Source organism: Alligator sinensis, unplaced genomic scaffold (genome assembly GCF_000455745.1).
Source record: "Alligator sinensis unplaced genomic scaffold, ASM45574v1 scaffold67_1, whole genome shotgun sequence".
Lineage (NCBI taxonomy): Eukaryota > Metazoa > Chordata > Crocodylia > Alligatoridae > Alligator > Alligator sinensis.
This window is the reverse complement of record NW_005842111.1, coordinates 1,969,563-1,985,922: the sequence shown is the minus strand read 5'-3', so window position 1 is coordinate 1,985,922 and position 16,360 is coordinate 1,969,563. Positions and strand designations below refer to the sequence as shown.

The following is a 16,360-nucleotide window of genomic DNA, read 5'->3' as shown; positions in this document are numbered from 1 at the left end:
TGCTGAACCTCTGTACAGTTGCAGAGTGCAGATTGCCACAGTCCCAGTTCCAGCCCCTGACCCTACCCCTGCCCACCACCCCTCCTTCACCCCATGCTCAAGCTCCACTTTTCCTACCTCCACGCCCTGCCCCTGGACAGCCTATTTCTATTCGCCTAACCTCCCTGCTCCTGGATGGACACCCCCCCCTCCTCTCTGCAGGCCCACCAATCCCACCTGTTGAGACCTGGCAGCCCCTCCTAATCCCACCAAACCCCATGCCTAGGCCCACCACCACCCCTTCCCTCCACCCCTCTAACAAATGTGCAAAAGCCATTCTTAATCTACAATCATGTGGCTTAAAGTAAGCCACGTGATTGTAGATTGGGTGCAGTGAACATCTGCACATACTCTATGAGATTTTCCCTTTCTCCATATTTCCACCGTACAACAATTTTGTCAAACCACTGTTTGTGTCAGTGACTGTAAATATAAGGAATGAGCTGATATCAATTTATTTGTGGTCACTCAGTCATAATATTGGAACAAATTCTCCTTACTTTGCAATAACTTGATTTCAGTGTAGTCCTTCCACTTAGAGTCACTGTTGCCAAATGGTACATAGGGTTGGGCCTGAAAGCTCTAAGAACTCTAAAATAAATTGAAATTGGCACAAAAATCTAAGCTCTGAAAGGACCGCAGCTGATTTTATGGATCCTTTTCTTTTGCAACATTTATTCAACTAATTTGTGAATCCTAGCCAAGCAATGAACTGCCTGCACATACAGAGTAGTTAACCCTCCTTCCCCTCCCCCACAAAAAACAGACTCCACAAATAGTCTTTTAAAAGCATATATTAAGCTGGTATAAATTCTTTCTAAAGATGGGCAGGAAGGTTTACTTCTGCCAGAAAGTATCTTCATTCAACATACCTATTTTCTGGAGGTTCTAAAAAGTATCAGTTTTAAAATCTATTTAATAAAATATGTCTTTTGTTTGTATCTAAATCTATCTAATAAATATCTTTGTATCTTTAGTTTCTAGTTTGGATTGCAAAAAAGATTGGCCGTAATACAAGGAAGTTTGTTCTTGAAATGTTTCGCGCCTAATCAGGCGCAGGAAGAACTGTGTGTTCATATGTGTGTGCATACAAGCAGGATTTCCAGATCAGTTTGACAGTTCAAAGAAATTTCAGATCTGTGTTCAAATTCTGGGTTGCTATTCTAAATTGAATCAAACATTGAACCTTTTGGTTTGCCATATTGCTAATAGTTGGGCCATACCTCAGTCGAAGTGCTAAGCATTTTCAGTTACAACTAAATTCAATATATGCTAAGCTACTTATAGGACAGGGCCTAAAAATTTCACTTTAGGGCCATGTGCACATGTGGTGATGTTTGGTTCCCTGGGGACAAGTAGCAGCTGCATACCTTGTGCTACCGCTACTTGTCCTCAGGGAATGCCTGTCCCGTGCATGCTTTGGCATGCAGCAAGTTACCCTGCGGTCAGTAGGGCAGGCTGAAGCCAGCATTGTGCTGGCTCCAGAAGCCTTACCTGGGGTCCTGGGGGCCTCTTGGGGCTGTAGCCACAGTTATTCTGCTGCACAGAGCCTGGCTGGCAGCTGCAGTGTGGCTCCGAGCAGCCCGGCTCCTCTTTTGCATTGTGAGCAATGCCCGTGTGTGCACAGCTCATTTTTTTTTTTCCTGCGGGTAAAAAAAACATCTGAAGGCGTGGTGTGGTGCTGCAGATGTGTCTGCAGCACCACACACTGCACACCCATGCTTGTCTGGATAGGACCTAGAAGTTCAAACCTGGACCTGTGCAAAGAACTGTTGCAGAACATTTTCTATTTATTAGCCTTGCTGGACTTAATTATTCAATTTCTATCAGGCAAGTGAAATCAGAAATTAAGCATGGATTTTTTTTTCCCTAGCTGAAGAAGAGGGCTAAACAATTGATCTATTTCCATATTATGCCTTGGAAGAACCCAGATTGATTCAGTGCTTTTCTCAAGGTACTGGAACAGACAGGAGATATTCCAATTCAGTGCAGTATATGTGGAAACTCCGTTTATGTTTTCAGACACAGATTCAGCTGTAGTATAGCTTCACTGACCTAGGCAAGTTACATTAGAGATAAAAAAGCATAGGAAATCTCAGTCTGCACTAACAATTGTCTGTATAATTTAATTGAATTCAAAGAGATTGCCTGAGTTGTATTTTACTGGAAAATGTAATGATTGTACTTTATATTCAAATGATCTGGCACAATAACTGAAGATGAGAATAATATCTGCAACTGCAAATAAATTATAAGTATTTATAAGTAATTCTTAAGTAAATCTTAAGAAATTGAACAGGTCAGCAAAAATGCTGTCTTGCATCATCTTAACTCTCATCTGCAAAGCAATTTGTGTTCTCTCAACCATATCCATTTTGGCTTTTTAATTGGATATGCATGACAGTGTTTATAGTGTTTCTTGAGCTGTCTGATACTTTTTATTGGAGATTAAGTATCTCACTATACAATCTGTTTTGATTTCAAGATAATTAATGTCAAAATTATAAAATCACCAAAGTAACCATTGCAGCTGTTTTATCATGGTTGGCAAAGACATTTACAAATGTTTGGACCATCTGTTAAATATAACTTTGCAGCACTGTTTATAACCATTGATTCTTAGGCTTACTATTCCTTTTTCCTAACTAGAAAAAAAAATCCTTTTTCCTAACAACCTTAGTGCTAGATATCACAACGCAGAAAATTAGTTATTACTTAAGTTGTCACATCCACAGTTGGCACAAGCAATTCTGTTGAGTTCAACCCCCTTGCAGCTACAGATATTAGAAAAATATGAATTCAAGAATCTGGGCATGTGGAAGTCTGTTAAAAGAAGATTTTTCCAAGGGAACAAATCTCATTATCACTTCTTTAGTAAATCTTAGGTGAGAAGATGATTCTGGACTTTAATTCCTTTCTAGATATTATTCAGCTCACATTAAAAAGAGGGATAACACAGAGGGCAACTCTGACAACATTCAAGCCACTAGATTTTTACAGATTTCTGAGCATGTAGTGTATTTTCACTACACAGCTTTGTTATTTGCCTCCAAAAGCTTTGTTATTTTCCTCCAATACATTCTTCCATAAAACTGGCATTGCATCATTGTGACTCTATAGAGGGTGGAAGAAAACATACCAAGATAGAAAAAATAGTAAGAGAAAATACTTTCTAAAGAAGCTTAGCATGAGTGATTTTCAAAAAGCTTGGCTTCATTTGCACATAGCTAATGGAAAATTTGTGTGTGGGGGAGTGTAATTCTTGTGATTTTGATGTTCAGTATAACAGCCACACTGAACATCAAAGTTACAATGAATTCTCCCTTCCCCCATATTTTCCATTAGTTGTGTAGAAATGAACAAGAGTTTGTCATGTTTTTGTGTAAGCAGAGCCGTAATTTTGCTCTTGCAGCTGTACAAAAAAGTAAGCATGAGACTTCCCCCAGAGAAAAAAACAAAAACGCAAACAAAAACAAAACAAAGGGAATAAAAAATTGATGTTTGAGATAAAAGGGCCTAAAGGGCACTAACAGGCTACTGAGACTTCAGGCACAGATTTCAGTGGGAACAAGTTATAGCCAAGGAAGGAAGATAAAGGCTTAGTTTTTTTAGGCGGTCTAAAGGGTACATGACTCTGGAATGTGACTTCGGCAAAATTCAGCCATTAATCTCTGGTACTGAACTCCAGGCCTGGATTCTTCCCTGTGATACTATATTATACCACACTGCTGGAGGACACTGGACCTACAGTGAACATAATTTACCATGGAAGAACCACTATGGGATAAGGCGAATCCTCAGGTGACACGGGCTATGTGAAACACTGATTGTGCAGTAACCCAAGTTACTGCACAGTAGTACTGACGAATGCCTTTTTAGTATGCTTTCTGTGCAGTAGCCTAATATTACCGCCCATTAGTGTCACAACACAGTTTTTCCCATGCAATGCTACTGCACTATAGTATTGGGCTACTGCACAGTCAGCCTCTCGTGTAGACACAGCCAAAGTGTAGAAACTCCTATGCTTCTCTCCAGTTACTGATAATGAGGGAGGGAAGCAGTATGTAGGGCCACCTTCCCAGCATTAATCTCTGGTTTCAGCATTGGTCTCTTAAAGCCCCACTTTTGGGGCAACTTGGTCTTGTTATAATTTGTATGTGGGGACTATTCTGATACACAGCCAGCTCAAGCTTTCCAGCTATAACTTACATCTCCACTTTTGGAGCTGTGCTGTGTGCTCCTTGGCCACATCTAAAGGTCTAGGCTTTCTAAGTAGCAGACTGCATTAAACCTCAAAATATATACCACTACTTTAAAGCTGTCTTCTTGGGTTGTATAATGCTTTCTCTCTGATTTCAGTTCCCTCGCCAAAATCTCTTCACAAAGAACTCGTGTGAAACGCAGCAAGAGAAAAAAAAAATCAGACATTCTTAAAAGGCATATCATTTTCATTCTTGCTCTGATATTTCATTTTTGAAACTGCCTAGCTTGATGTAAATCATGGAAAATGGAAGTGGTTTCTTAGCTAATCTGAAAGGAATCTCTTCTGCTGCATTTTCACTGAGCACAGCCAGAAGTCCCAGTGTCTGAAGTTTAGCTTAACTAAAGTTAACAAATGATGTTGTTTGAGGGGTTATATCATGTTTTCCATTGTCATTTTGACATGAAACAGGCGACTCTGGAAACTCAAAAGCAGCAGGATTCATATTGAAGAAAAAAAACAGTGTTTAAGGGGTGGATTCTTACAAAGGAGATGATTTATGAAATGGAGAAAGCTGTTTCTATGAAACAATTTATTTTGAGGAAAAGTAATAACTATAAGATACATTTATCAACATTAGAGCCAATAAGCTGCACTATTTTGGGAGGCAAGTGTCAATATAAAATTAATATGAGAATCAATTTACCATTGCTCCTGTCCTGCAATTATTGCAAGAAGGTAGGGAAGAAGATCAAAGCTGACTTTAAGCCACAATTAAGTTCCTTGTGATCTCAAGGTGTCTAGGGCTCTGCTTAGCACCCCTGGCAGAGCTTAAGGACTATTCCAATGTATATTCTGGCTTCAGTGGTTGTCTGAGTCAACCATCAGCTAAAGCTATTCAGTGCAAAGGTTAATTTCTGGGAACCATTTTTATAATAGCATAATGGAATAAACAAGACAGGTGCAATCGTGACCTTACCCCTAAACATTAGGGGTGTGCAGAGTGGGCAATATTTGATTTGGATTCAGATTCAGCCTGATTCGGGAATGAGTGATTCAATTTGCTGATTTAGATCATTGTCCTGATTCAATTTGGACAAATCTGAATCTGAAGATTTGATTCTGATTTGGAGAATCAGCAATTCGGCCATAGACACAGCTTTATGTGTTTTTTCTACATGCTTTGAGGTGTCAGGCATGGCTCGTAAATGCTGAGATGGTGGGGTGGGTGGAGCATCCCATGGGAGCATGGGGGGGTGGACCCCCTGCACCCCTCTGGCTCGGTGATCAGCTGCTGGGGGACCCCAGGTGCCCCCCCCGATCCAGGAGGCACCAGTTGCTGAGCCAAGGGGTGGGGAGGGGGGTCCCCTGCCTGCTCTGCGGTAGACCCAGAAGTGGAAGTGGACCCAGAAGTACTTCCAGGTCCACTGACAAGCAGGCGGGGGATCCCTCCCACACTCCCGTGGGATGCTCCACCCCACCATCATAGCATTCACGAGCCATTCCTGGTACCTTGAGGTACTTAGAAAAAATATATAAAGCTGTGTCTATGGCTGAATTGTCAAATCTCTCCAAATTGAATTGGAGGATTCTAATTCAATTTGGAGAGATTAATGGGTCTCCTGATTCAATTTGGATTTGGAGATTCAACTGCCAAATTGAGCCAAATCTCCTCTGAATTGAATCAGCGACCAACTTTTTCATAGTTTTTTAGACACTAACTGGTTCAGAGAGGCATAATCTTTCACAGGTGATTACCTGCTTAATTTGATGATGTTGCTTATGAAAGCTTATGCCTCTGAGGCAGTTACTCTAAAGTGCCCCCCCTGCCCTGTCTTCTGTCTTACTTAAGAGTAATTACCTCTCTCAATAGATTTTGAGAGTGAAGATAATATCAGAAAGACAGAACTTTTCCCACTCTATTCCTCTATAAGATTCCATTCATTTTGGGCAATGAAGGGGATTATGCTACTTATTGGATGAAATATTTTAAACAAAAATCATCCTTAACCTCAGGGAAGCTAATTCTGAAGTTTTTATTGGGTATCTTTCTCTCTTTTCAGAATTTAGTCTAGGCACCAAATTGCACAAATCATATTTGGTCATGATAAATGTTACATACAGGACATATAATTATTACTTCTGATATCTGGAAATTATGATACATGGTTATATTATTATTGAAACTGCTTCAAGGTTAAAAAATGTAATTAAAACTTAACTATGGTGGGATACATTAAGATATCTGTCAAAGATCAAAACTAGGAAGTATAGAAATTACTTCTCCTTAATATGCAACATAAAATACAGTATCTGTCAAAGAGAAAAATATTGCCACCCAATATTGAAGTATTTTAATATTATCAAGTTTGAGTTTAAACCTATTTTTATTTCAAATATTGTGTCATTAGAAATGTGTATCTGATTACAAATGTTTATAGAGCCTTTGTATGATGTTTGATAGTTCTTTCCGTTAGAACCAGGTTACCACCTGACAGTAATATATAATTTAACAAACTAGGACTAGGAGAACAAACCCAAGTAATGAGCCTAGATAACACATTCACTGACAATTTATTCCAGCTTCTTAAAACTGAATATCACCAAGGGAGGATTTATTTTTTCATATCACATATTGTTTCTACAACTACCTTTAAATCCAGTTCAGTTACCTTAAGTTCCTCAACAAACTAATGGCCAATATCACATTCCCTTTATTGTTTGTTTTCCTCATATACTTATCTGTGTTTTCTGAAGCAGGTCTTTGTTTCACCATCACAGATGCATACACATGCACACAATTACATCAGAAGGAGTTAATGGACACAACACTGATTTCTCATTCTAATAGGTTTTGAACAGTCATTATCACAAACTGATTTAGAGGCCAACGCAAATTGTCAGTGGCTATTGTAATAGTTGATTTTCTCTAAGAGCACACCCAAGGTCACTAAGAGCACATCCAAAGTTAACATCATTTTCATACTGCCATGGAAAGATGCCATACTATTGAATCCTATTAGTGGTAGCCTGCACCTCATCCTTCTCTAGACATATTTTTCCTAAATCCAAACAATCTGTTACAGACAGAACTGGGAAGAACTAAATATGACACACTATATGGCAGTAGTAGAGAGGTAGTTACATAAGAACATGAGAACTGCCATTTATTGGGTCAGACCATAGGTCCATCTTGCCCAGTATGCTGAGTCACACAGTGGCAGAGAGTGGAAGTTGAAAGGCAGAGTGAGCAGGTTATGACCAGGGTTTTTCTCCTGTTCCTCTCCTACTTGCAGCTTCCAGCATTTAAGGTCTAGAAGGTTCTTATTCAGAGGCTGTGCAGCTAGCTCCCATGTTAACCAGGTTACTCTGCAGAAGGCAGGATAGAGATGCATGTCAGCAATAGCTAGTAGTAGTTACAGGTTGCACTGTCATCCATTAGTAATGCATATCATATTCTACAGATTATCAACATGTCTACATCCAAAGCTAATGCCCATATATATCCAAGTTAATGTCCATGCCAATATAGGACTAGAATCTACAAAAACCATGCTAATTCTAGCTCTTCTGTCACCACCACCAAACAAATGAATTACAACTAATAGCCAAGTGTTGCGTAAGGCTGGCTACAACTAACATTTTGCAAGAAACAGAGTATAATTTCTACTTGTCTAATTCAAGTCCCCAAATGCAGCCAGCAGCTGGAAAGAGACAGAGTGTCTGTTTGTAATTTGCAACTCTGCTAGGAGAACAAATGTACTGGCTCTGACTAAAGCACTACCATCAGGGCCAAGGGAAGCACCCTTTATCTCTGTCTCCTCCCTTTGTAAAAAAGCAGTGGATGTTTTCAGCCACCCCCCACCCACCCTTTTAAAAAGTCTGCTTCACTTTGGTCTCAAATGAAAAACACGCATGGGAAATTAGGAAAGAGGGACCTAATGCTCTCATTTTCACAAGGATAAGGTCTCTTGGGAATGTGTGTTTATGAAATCTGTCACATTTCCAAGAAAACATATACACCTGATTAGTCGTGGGGGCAAGGGAGGAGATGTTCCACAGGCTTTAATTTAGACAGTCATGCATAACTTTTCCAAAACACAGTCTTGCTTGTGGTGCACACTCTGCTGAGTTTAATTTCATATATTCACTTTTAACAATGTCATTTCAAAATTTGATAGCAAACACAGGGTGAAGCAAACATAAACCAAATGTACACTGCCAAGTATTCCACTCAGCTGCCTGTGTAGTACATCATGATGCCAGTTTCTGCATCCATAACTGTTTAAGATCTGAGTCCATTTGAGAAAGTGTTCAGGAAAGGTGTTGAGGCATTTTATTAGACAGTGGCTCCAAAATAGGGTGAAGAGTAGGAAATGGATAATGGGTGGCCTAAGAGTTTTTTGGCAAAATATACAATATTGCTGTCTTCTCTCTACAGAATTCTTTATTATTCCAGGAAATCCATGGAATAACTTTCTTACAAAACTGCTTTTCCTTTCATTTGCTCAGCTAAATACAAGCATAATTTCTGATCTATCTTGCCCTTATTCTTATTTCCCCACTTCTTTTTTTGTTAGACTGGGTGAGTCTCTCCTTGTTCAGTGAATGATGGATGTGGTACAAACCCAGTCATTTTAGAACATTTTCTTTGGATACTAGACCTGTCATATGTGAACACTCAGTTAGCTACCAATATCCATGGCCATACATTGATGATACTCAGGTCTATAATCAATCCAGCTCTGCTTTTATCTTTAACAATGGCAATCTGGTAAATATATTTGGATTGGCGAAACCTATAAAACAAAGACACCATCTCTTATCTCAGGTGTTTGCTTGCTATGAGCTAATTTAGATAAATAAAGAATACATACATATCATATTGTTGCATGTAGACACATGAAAGCTGTGGTGGGCAAAATACAGCTGGTGGGCTGGATCCAGCTCACAAAGGGATCCAGCCTGCAGTGGGGTTGGGGTGTTATGGAGGCTGGACTCTGGTTCCTGGCAGCCCAAGTGGCAGCAGTTCCTTCCATCTGTCACTGCCAGTGGTACCGCTGCTGTCCGACCTGGTCCTGCTGCCTAGACACCCCATCCTGTCCACCCAGTGCTGGGGGCACCAGACTGAGTGGGTGGGTGGGTAAGCAGGCAGGGGGGCAGGTATGGTCTCTATGAAGACCAGCCTGGGACCCACCTGGGCAGGGCATGCTTGGCTGGGAGGATGGGGTGGGGCTATGGGTGGCCAGGGAGTGGCGTCCAGGAGCAGGATGGAGGGTCAGGGCTGGGACCGGGGCTGGGACCAGGGCTGGGAATGCAGGGTGGTGGCAGCGTGGAACTGGGTCCTGGGGCCTGGGGCAGAGCCATGATTTGCTGCTCGTACATTCCTGCGATGGGTGCCAGTTCCATGGGCAGGGGCATGTAGGGAGCAGATCATGGCTCTGTCCTGGGCCCCAGCCCCATGCTGCAACCACACCATGATCCCAGCCCTGGCCCCAGTCCCACTTGCCCATCCTGCTCCCAGATACTGTTCCCCACACACCTGTAGCCCCATCTCATCCTCTTAGAAGAGCTTGCTCTGCCTGTGTGGTTTCCATGCCAGCTGCCATGGAAACCCTGGGGCCCAGGCCAGGATCGTAAAGAGGTAACAGACCACGGCTGGGACCTAGGGTAGAGCCACATACAGAATTTTGGTGAGTTGTTGCAGGCTAGTGGCCCCCCAGCCCAAATAATTGCCCACCCATGCACTAAAATCATGAAAAAGGTGAGTTTATATGATAATGTAAGCATTAAGTTATTGCTATGCAAAGATTTAGTGTTGCACTGAGTTCTGCTATCACATAGTGCGGTTCTGATGACCTCATTGGAGTTACTTATTATACATGGTGTAAAACAGAAAAAAAAATCCTAGGTCCTAGGTCTCCAAAACATCCTTATATTCATCATGGATGGGTGTCAGGAAGCTTGTGGGAAATAATGAGTATGTTCATTTCACAGATGGGTAACAGATGGGTAACATATATTTTGAAATTAGTCTAACAAACTATGCAGAGGCCTGACAGTAATTGGTAATTTACTTTGTAGAGTCAACTAGAAGTGCAGCAGAATTGTGCTTAGTTCTTGACCCTACTTCCTCTTTACATGAAAATTCCTTTAGTGCATTTGAAAATAAAGCAGCCTTCAAATGGGTGTAAACCACTATATTTGGAGTAGTCTTTTACTAGAGTTTTCAGTGAGATCCTATGCTAGAGACAGCCATTTGCTCTGCACCATGTATGTGGTACTTCCTCAATTACAAGAACGCTTTTCTGTGTAAAAGTGAACTTCATCCATGAAAGTTGTTGGCAAATAATGATAGCTTGAGGCAGAGCTTTCAGGAGAGTAAAACACCCAAAACTATAGCTTTCTTTATTTCAAATACTTTGAAATGTGTGTACAATTCTTTCAGTGATGTGCAATTTACGGCTTATTTCTAAAATTTCACATGCTTCTAACAACATGTATATACCTGATCAGAGGAACTGTATGCTCAGGAATAAGATTTAGACTTAGATTTTTTTGCATATTTTTTTCAACATTATTGTAACTCTAAGCAAGATAAGATAGAATTCAGCACTTTGTTTCCTAATACTTTAGGGACCTAATACTTTAGAGTTACTAAATGTGAGGAAGCTGGAAGAACGGTGCCTTGACTAACTTAATAGTTCCCAAATCACTGACTCAATAATGTAACACAAATGAGCATTAAGTATTAATTTCTTGAATCTGAATCTTCATTTGTCATGTATAAGAAAGAGTTGCCAGCCACCAGGTGGTGCTTTGTTATGACACCACAGGCCAGAAAAACTAGGCTTAACCCATATCTAGCTAAATCATTTTTACAAGATAAAAGAACCCTACTAAATTGCTAGGACATTTTCAAAACTCTATTAGTGCTACTGAGGGAAAATTTCATATTCTACAATAGCCATGAGCCAAAAAAGGGGAGATTCTTTCTTAGACCAATTTTTAACTTCCATTCCTGCAAACAACAAAGCAAAGAAACGAAGAACTCAGAACTACATCTGATTATTCTAAGCATGCTGTTCACTAAGTAGCTTCCTTAACATCATGGCAAGGTTATTTCTAGCAATATTTTGCAAGGAAAATGTTGTATTTACTTACATTGTATGATTTACAAATCATATAATATTTTTTGAAAAATGGGCACTTCAGCATGTCTGGAATTTTTCTTTTCAAACCTGGACATATTAGTGCAGCCCATCACTACACTATATATGCATCAGCAATATTTCTATTTAAATATTTGAATTCTATTTTTATTATTAGGATTTTTGAGCATGTCCATTATGCTGAGGGGAAAAAAAGCAGAAAAAGCCACTCTGTCAGAAGACAAACATTTTTTTTAAAGTTGTGGAAGAGAACATTCCAGGGAAAGGGCAATACTTGATATTCTAGGAAACCAAAGAGGATATTCAATTTCATCTCCATTTACAAATAAATTATCTTGTGTTTTACTATTATCTTCCAAGTAACCATAGCTCTCTACCCTCATGGAAGTTAGCCCAGTATGGAAATGCTGCCATACCATGAGACATGAATGTGGCAAAGAAATAAGCTCTTAAGGTTATTCCTTCACATTTCTTGGCATACTTGTTTCTCTTTGCCTAACACTGGTGGTTACTTGAGTCAAAATGGGACACAACCAACTAAGGGGAGAAGGTTTATCATGGAATGATGCACAAGAGATTTTATTAAGTGAGGAGGGTCTCAAACTGGGGGTGTTTTTCACTATGATCAGGTGGAGAAGTCCTCCATTGTGCATGGGGAAAAACATGAATTTGCTTTGCTGCTGTAACCCATTATATACATATTTTTGGCTTTTGCAATGTTCCATTTTCAGAGGGCTGTTTAATCTACATGCTGAAAAAAGAGACTTAACAATGGCAGTAAAAATATAATCTGAAAAGGCAAAAGAATCATTTGAAATTAATAGTTTTGAATGGCATTTAGAATATTAACTTCCTTCAATTTTCATTAGGTATTTGGCATTTAGAATTCATTTTAAGTGCTTCTTTGTTACAAAGTATTATTCTTGACTTGCTCAGAATGAAACACTCACTCTCTGCTCCAGCTGCTCTACTAATAAAACCTCCTGTTGGAAAATTAGTAAACCCAGATGCAGAGATTGCTTTCTAGGTATGCTTTTCCAGACAGGTTTTCCATTTTTTCCACTTAAAAAGGGATTGACCGTGTCTAAGTGCAGTACAATGTATTTTATTACCAATTATCTCTCTAATCATAAAGTAATTAGTTTATTTAGTGCATGAATAAATGCATCGTTTCTTTCATATTTAGAAGAAACACAAAAGATGACATCACTTTTTAAGAGTAAGACATGAAAGGTTTTTATTAGAATCACCAGAAAGCAGAAATGGTACAGATCCAAAAAGTATCAAATGTCTTTCAAGAATTGCAGCTGTTTAACTTAATCCTAATCATGATAAACTCATTTTAGAGTAAAGAGTAAGTGTAGACTGATTTTTCACTGCATTCCAGATTCACCTCTCTGTCACTCTCTCTCTCCCTCTCACTCATACACACCCTCCCACCAGCTATTACCTGAAGATATAAGGGCTTAAAACAACCTGAAGATGTATAACTGAAAAGATTTTATGTGAGTATATCCATTCATCATTCTGCTTTATGACAAAAAACAAAAGGAGAAACTTACCAGGCTTACACATATTTTTTTGATTTGTCTTAGGAAAAAAAAAATGAATTCAGCAATCCTGACAGGAACTTTTAAGCCCCCCCTCCCCCAAAGTCTTTAAAACATCTTCCTGTGATGCCAAAGGAACATGTATTATATGGTACAGAGCAACAATTCAAAAAGTAGCTGAAAGTAGAAACTGATGACTTGTGACAAATGACTTCCAGAATGCAGAGAGCTAGGATGCTAAGAGGTTATTCCAAGAGTTAAAAGAAATAGTTTGAAAAACTTTCCACTGCCTGTGGTAGTGAAAGCAAGCACAAACAAGAACCACTGCAACATAAGTAAGGAATATTGTTCAGTCTGTTTAAATGCAGAAAAAAGCAAAGCATATTTTACAATTATAAACCTCTGGATTAATAAAACATATAAGTACAGTATTCGGCTAAAATATTAACTCTTTGGCAATGAGGAATCAGTGATGGAAATATATTCTTGGCAGATTTGAGAAGTCTAATTTCTTACAGGTTATTAAGATGACCGATGAACATAAATACATATAAATATATATATATAAATGTAAGAAGTGTGAATTACTCACCATCTTGTTGTGCCAAAATAACTGAGGGCTGAAAAATGGCAAGAATGAGCAAAACTATATTTTGCACAAAGCTCATCATGTCTAAATATTAGACATGAGACTCTATGTGCAAAAATAAAAATGTGGGGGAAAGAAAAATCAGTTCAAAATAGCACCATCGATTGTTCCCTGCCCTTTCAGCACCCGGGCCCTGTACAGAACTCAGCCACAGGCATTCCAGTGCTTTGGCCTTAAATAGGAAAAACTTTGGCTTCTCTTAACTTTCCAGCCCCTTTCTGCAATATGAGAAGAAGACCATCCCCTTAACAGCTGATGAAATGATTAATATTTCTCTTGGCTTTACAGAAGAAACAGCTAAGTAAACTAGATAAATAGCACATCTGGAGATCTTGTATGTATCTATACATGATACACCCCCCCCCCCCCCCCACATGAAGTGTGTATATTTTGTGTGTGTGTGTGTGTGTGTGTGTGTGTGAGTGTGAGAGAGAGAGAGAGAGAGAGAGAGAGAGAGAGAGAGAGAGAGGGAAGTGTAAAATCGCATTAAAAATACGTTGCTTGAGAGGATTTTACTTCCTAAAGGAAATTTGTGATATAAATTATTTTAATTTTGGAGTTTCCCTAATCCTAAAATGCATGTGGGTATTAATGTAGAAATCTGATGACTCTTGAAGAAATACTGTTTAATTGAACTGCATGCTGTAGTTTACTTTACTGTATTACACTTAAAACAATGGGCCAAACCATTTACTGCTGTAAATCAGTGAATTTGAAGAGATCAGTCTGACTTCATTCTTTGCATGCAGGCAGTAATGAATGCAGGATTGCTCTTTCATTACCTATACAAATGACATTTTTTTTTTATGTATTGCTGATATAACATATCAAATCATCACTTATGTGAATATACATATATGTCATGGTACAAACCATTAACCAGGGCTAAACTCACCATGAGCATTTTCTGTCAGTATAAACAACAAATCAAATAGGTCTGCTATTACCTCTGAATTTGATGTATAGTGCTGGATCATGCTTCCTGAGCCCACACACAATACACTTTCACTTAAGTTGAAACTCCTGACTTGACAAGGTCAAACAGAGTTAAGTATGGCTCTGATCTACCTGCTCCCCCCTTCATCAGCCCAGCCCCAAACATGCCAAAAATTAACCCACGTTCCCTAAGGTGCTTTAAAGTGGAACACCTTCATCTGATACCTCATTGATGAGGGTTAATTTGTCACATGATCGGCCACTTAAAAAGTACTCTGGAGCCATGCATATATGCCATGGCATGGCTGTGGAGTGTTTTCAGGTTGTCCAACATAACTTCTGTCTGTGTCCCTGGTGTCTAAGCAGGATGTCTGCTCAGAGCCCTGAAATGAACTGTCTGTCAGGGCTTTCTGGCCTTATACAGCCTGTAGAGCTCATCCTAGCAAATGCTACCAACTGTGTGCCTGCCTTCTCAGTGATCATCCTGAATGTACTGTATGTAGGGCCCCAAGGAAAGACAAGGATAGAGCTATGGGGCTCAGATGAAGGGGAAGAGGTGGATGGATGGGAGTCTATTTTGGGATGGGGGCCTGGGGTGGTAGGAGTAAGACTGGGGGTTGATTGCAGGGTGCAGAATGTTGTTGGGTAAAGTTGGGTTTTCAAGGTGTGGGGTGAGTAGGGAACCCCTGAAGTGAGATCAACATAGTGTAAAACCATTGCTGTCATCAAGCAGGGCTGCCAATCCAAGATTTTTTTTTATTGATGGGAAAAACATGTGTCAGGAAAAAAGTCTGGTTATCAATAAAAAGTTTGCAGACTGTTAGCAAAAATGTGTTTTTGGGTTGGCAAACCTGTTGGAAGGAGAGTGGGGAGTGTGGAGCACTGTGGGATGCTGGTAGGTCTGAGAGGCCCCCTGTAGCATTATGTCTAACTGTCCACATGTATCCTTCACATGTGGCATTGCAAAATGTAGCAGTACACAGAAGTTCCTGTTTCAAACAGCAACTTTTTATGTGGTGGATCCATCATTTTTGTGGTGCTAGAGAGACTGAGTATGTGGATACTAGTGCTATATGAACATATATAGCTCTATAAATGTAATGTGCATCCAAAGCCTTTCTGACCTTAAAATTCTTACACTAATCCTATTCTCTTAATAATTCCCCATGTGACATTTTATTAAACACTTTACTGAAGTCAAGATCAATTTATTAACATGTTTCCCTTGTCTAAAAAGAGTTCTTTTCTCCATGAGAGATATTAGGTTAATCCACAACGATTTACCATTAGAAACCCTTGTCACATGTTTTATGTTTGCCTTAATGTCCTTAATTATTCTCTCCTTAAAACTTTGCTTTAAAGCTTTGTATACTTTCCAGGATAGGCCAACTTTTCTCTAGTGCCTGGATCACTTTTTCCTTCTTTCTTAAACAGAGGTACTATACTTCCTATTCTGCAGTAGAGTAAAATCCTTGATTTGATTAATTTCTTAAAAATCTTTGTTATTATATTTGATATCTCATGAACCAGTAATTTCACCATTCTGGATGGAGCTCATTCACTTGATGTGAGCATTGTGAAACAATCTGACCCCAGATGCAGTCCAGTGCACCATTGAAACTGGGGTATCCTTCAGGCCCAAGCCTCTTTCTCCCATCTGCTGCTTGGCCATTGAGGATACACCGAGATGCTCCAAAAGATCATCTTCGTGACCTGTGGCACCTCAGCTTTACCCACCTCATGTAAATCTTTCCAGGTCTTAGTAGAATAATCACATACTTGTCTGGTCACGCATTTAGAAATGATAGATCCC

At 39.5% G+C, this 16,360-nt stretch overlaps 1 protein-coding gene across 1 annotated transcript in view; it reads right to left on the bottom strand.

Annotated features, from left to right (window-relative positions):
• Positions 1-13,778, bottom strand: part of COL3A1 (collagen type III alpha 1 chain) — a 75,205-nt gene extending 61,427 nt beyond the window's left edge. The window contains exon 1 of the mRNA XM_006024633.2: positions 13,555-13,778. Within this exon, the coding sequence (XP_006024695.1) occupies positions 13,555-13,633 (79 nt within the window). The 5' untranslated portion in view covers positions 13,634-13,778. The remainder of the gene's footprint in view (positions 1-13,554) is intronic.
• Between the last annotated feature and the right edge of the window lie 2,582 nt (positions 13,779-16,360).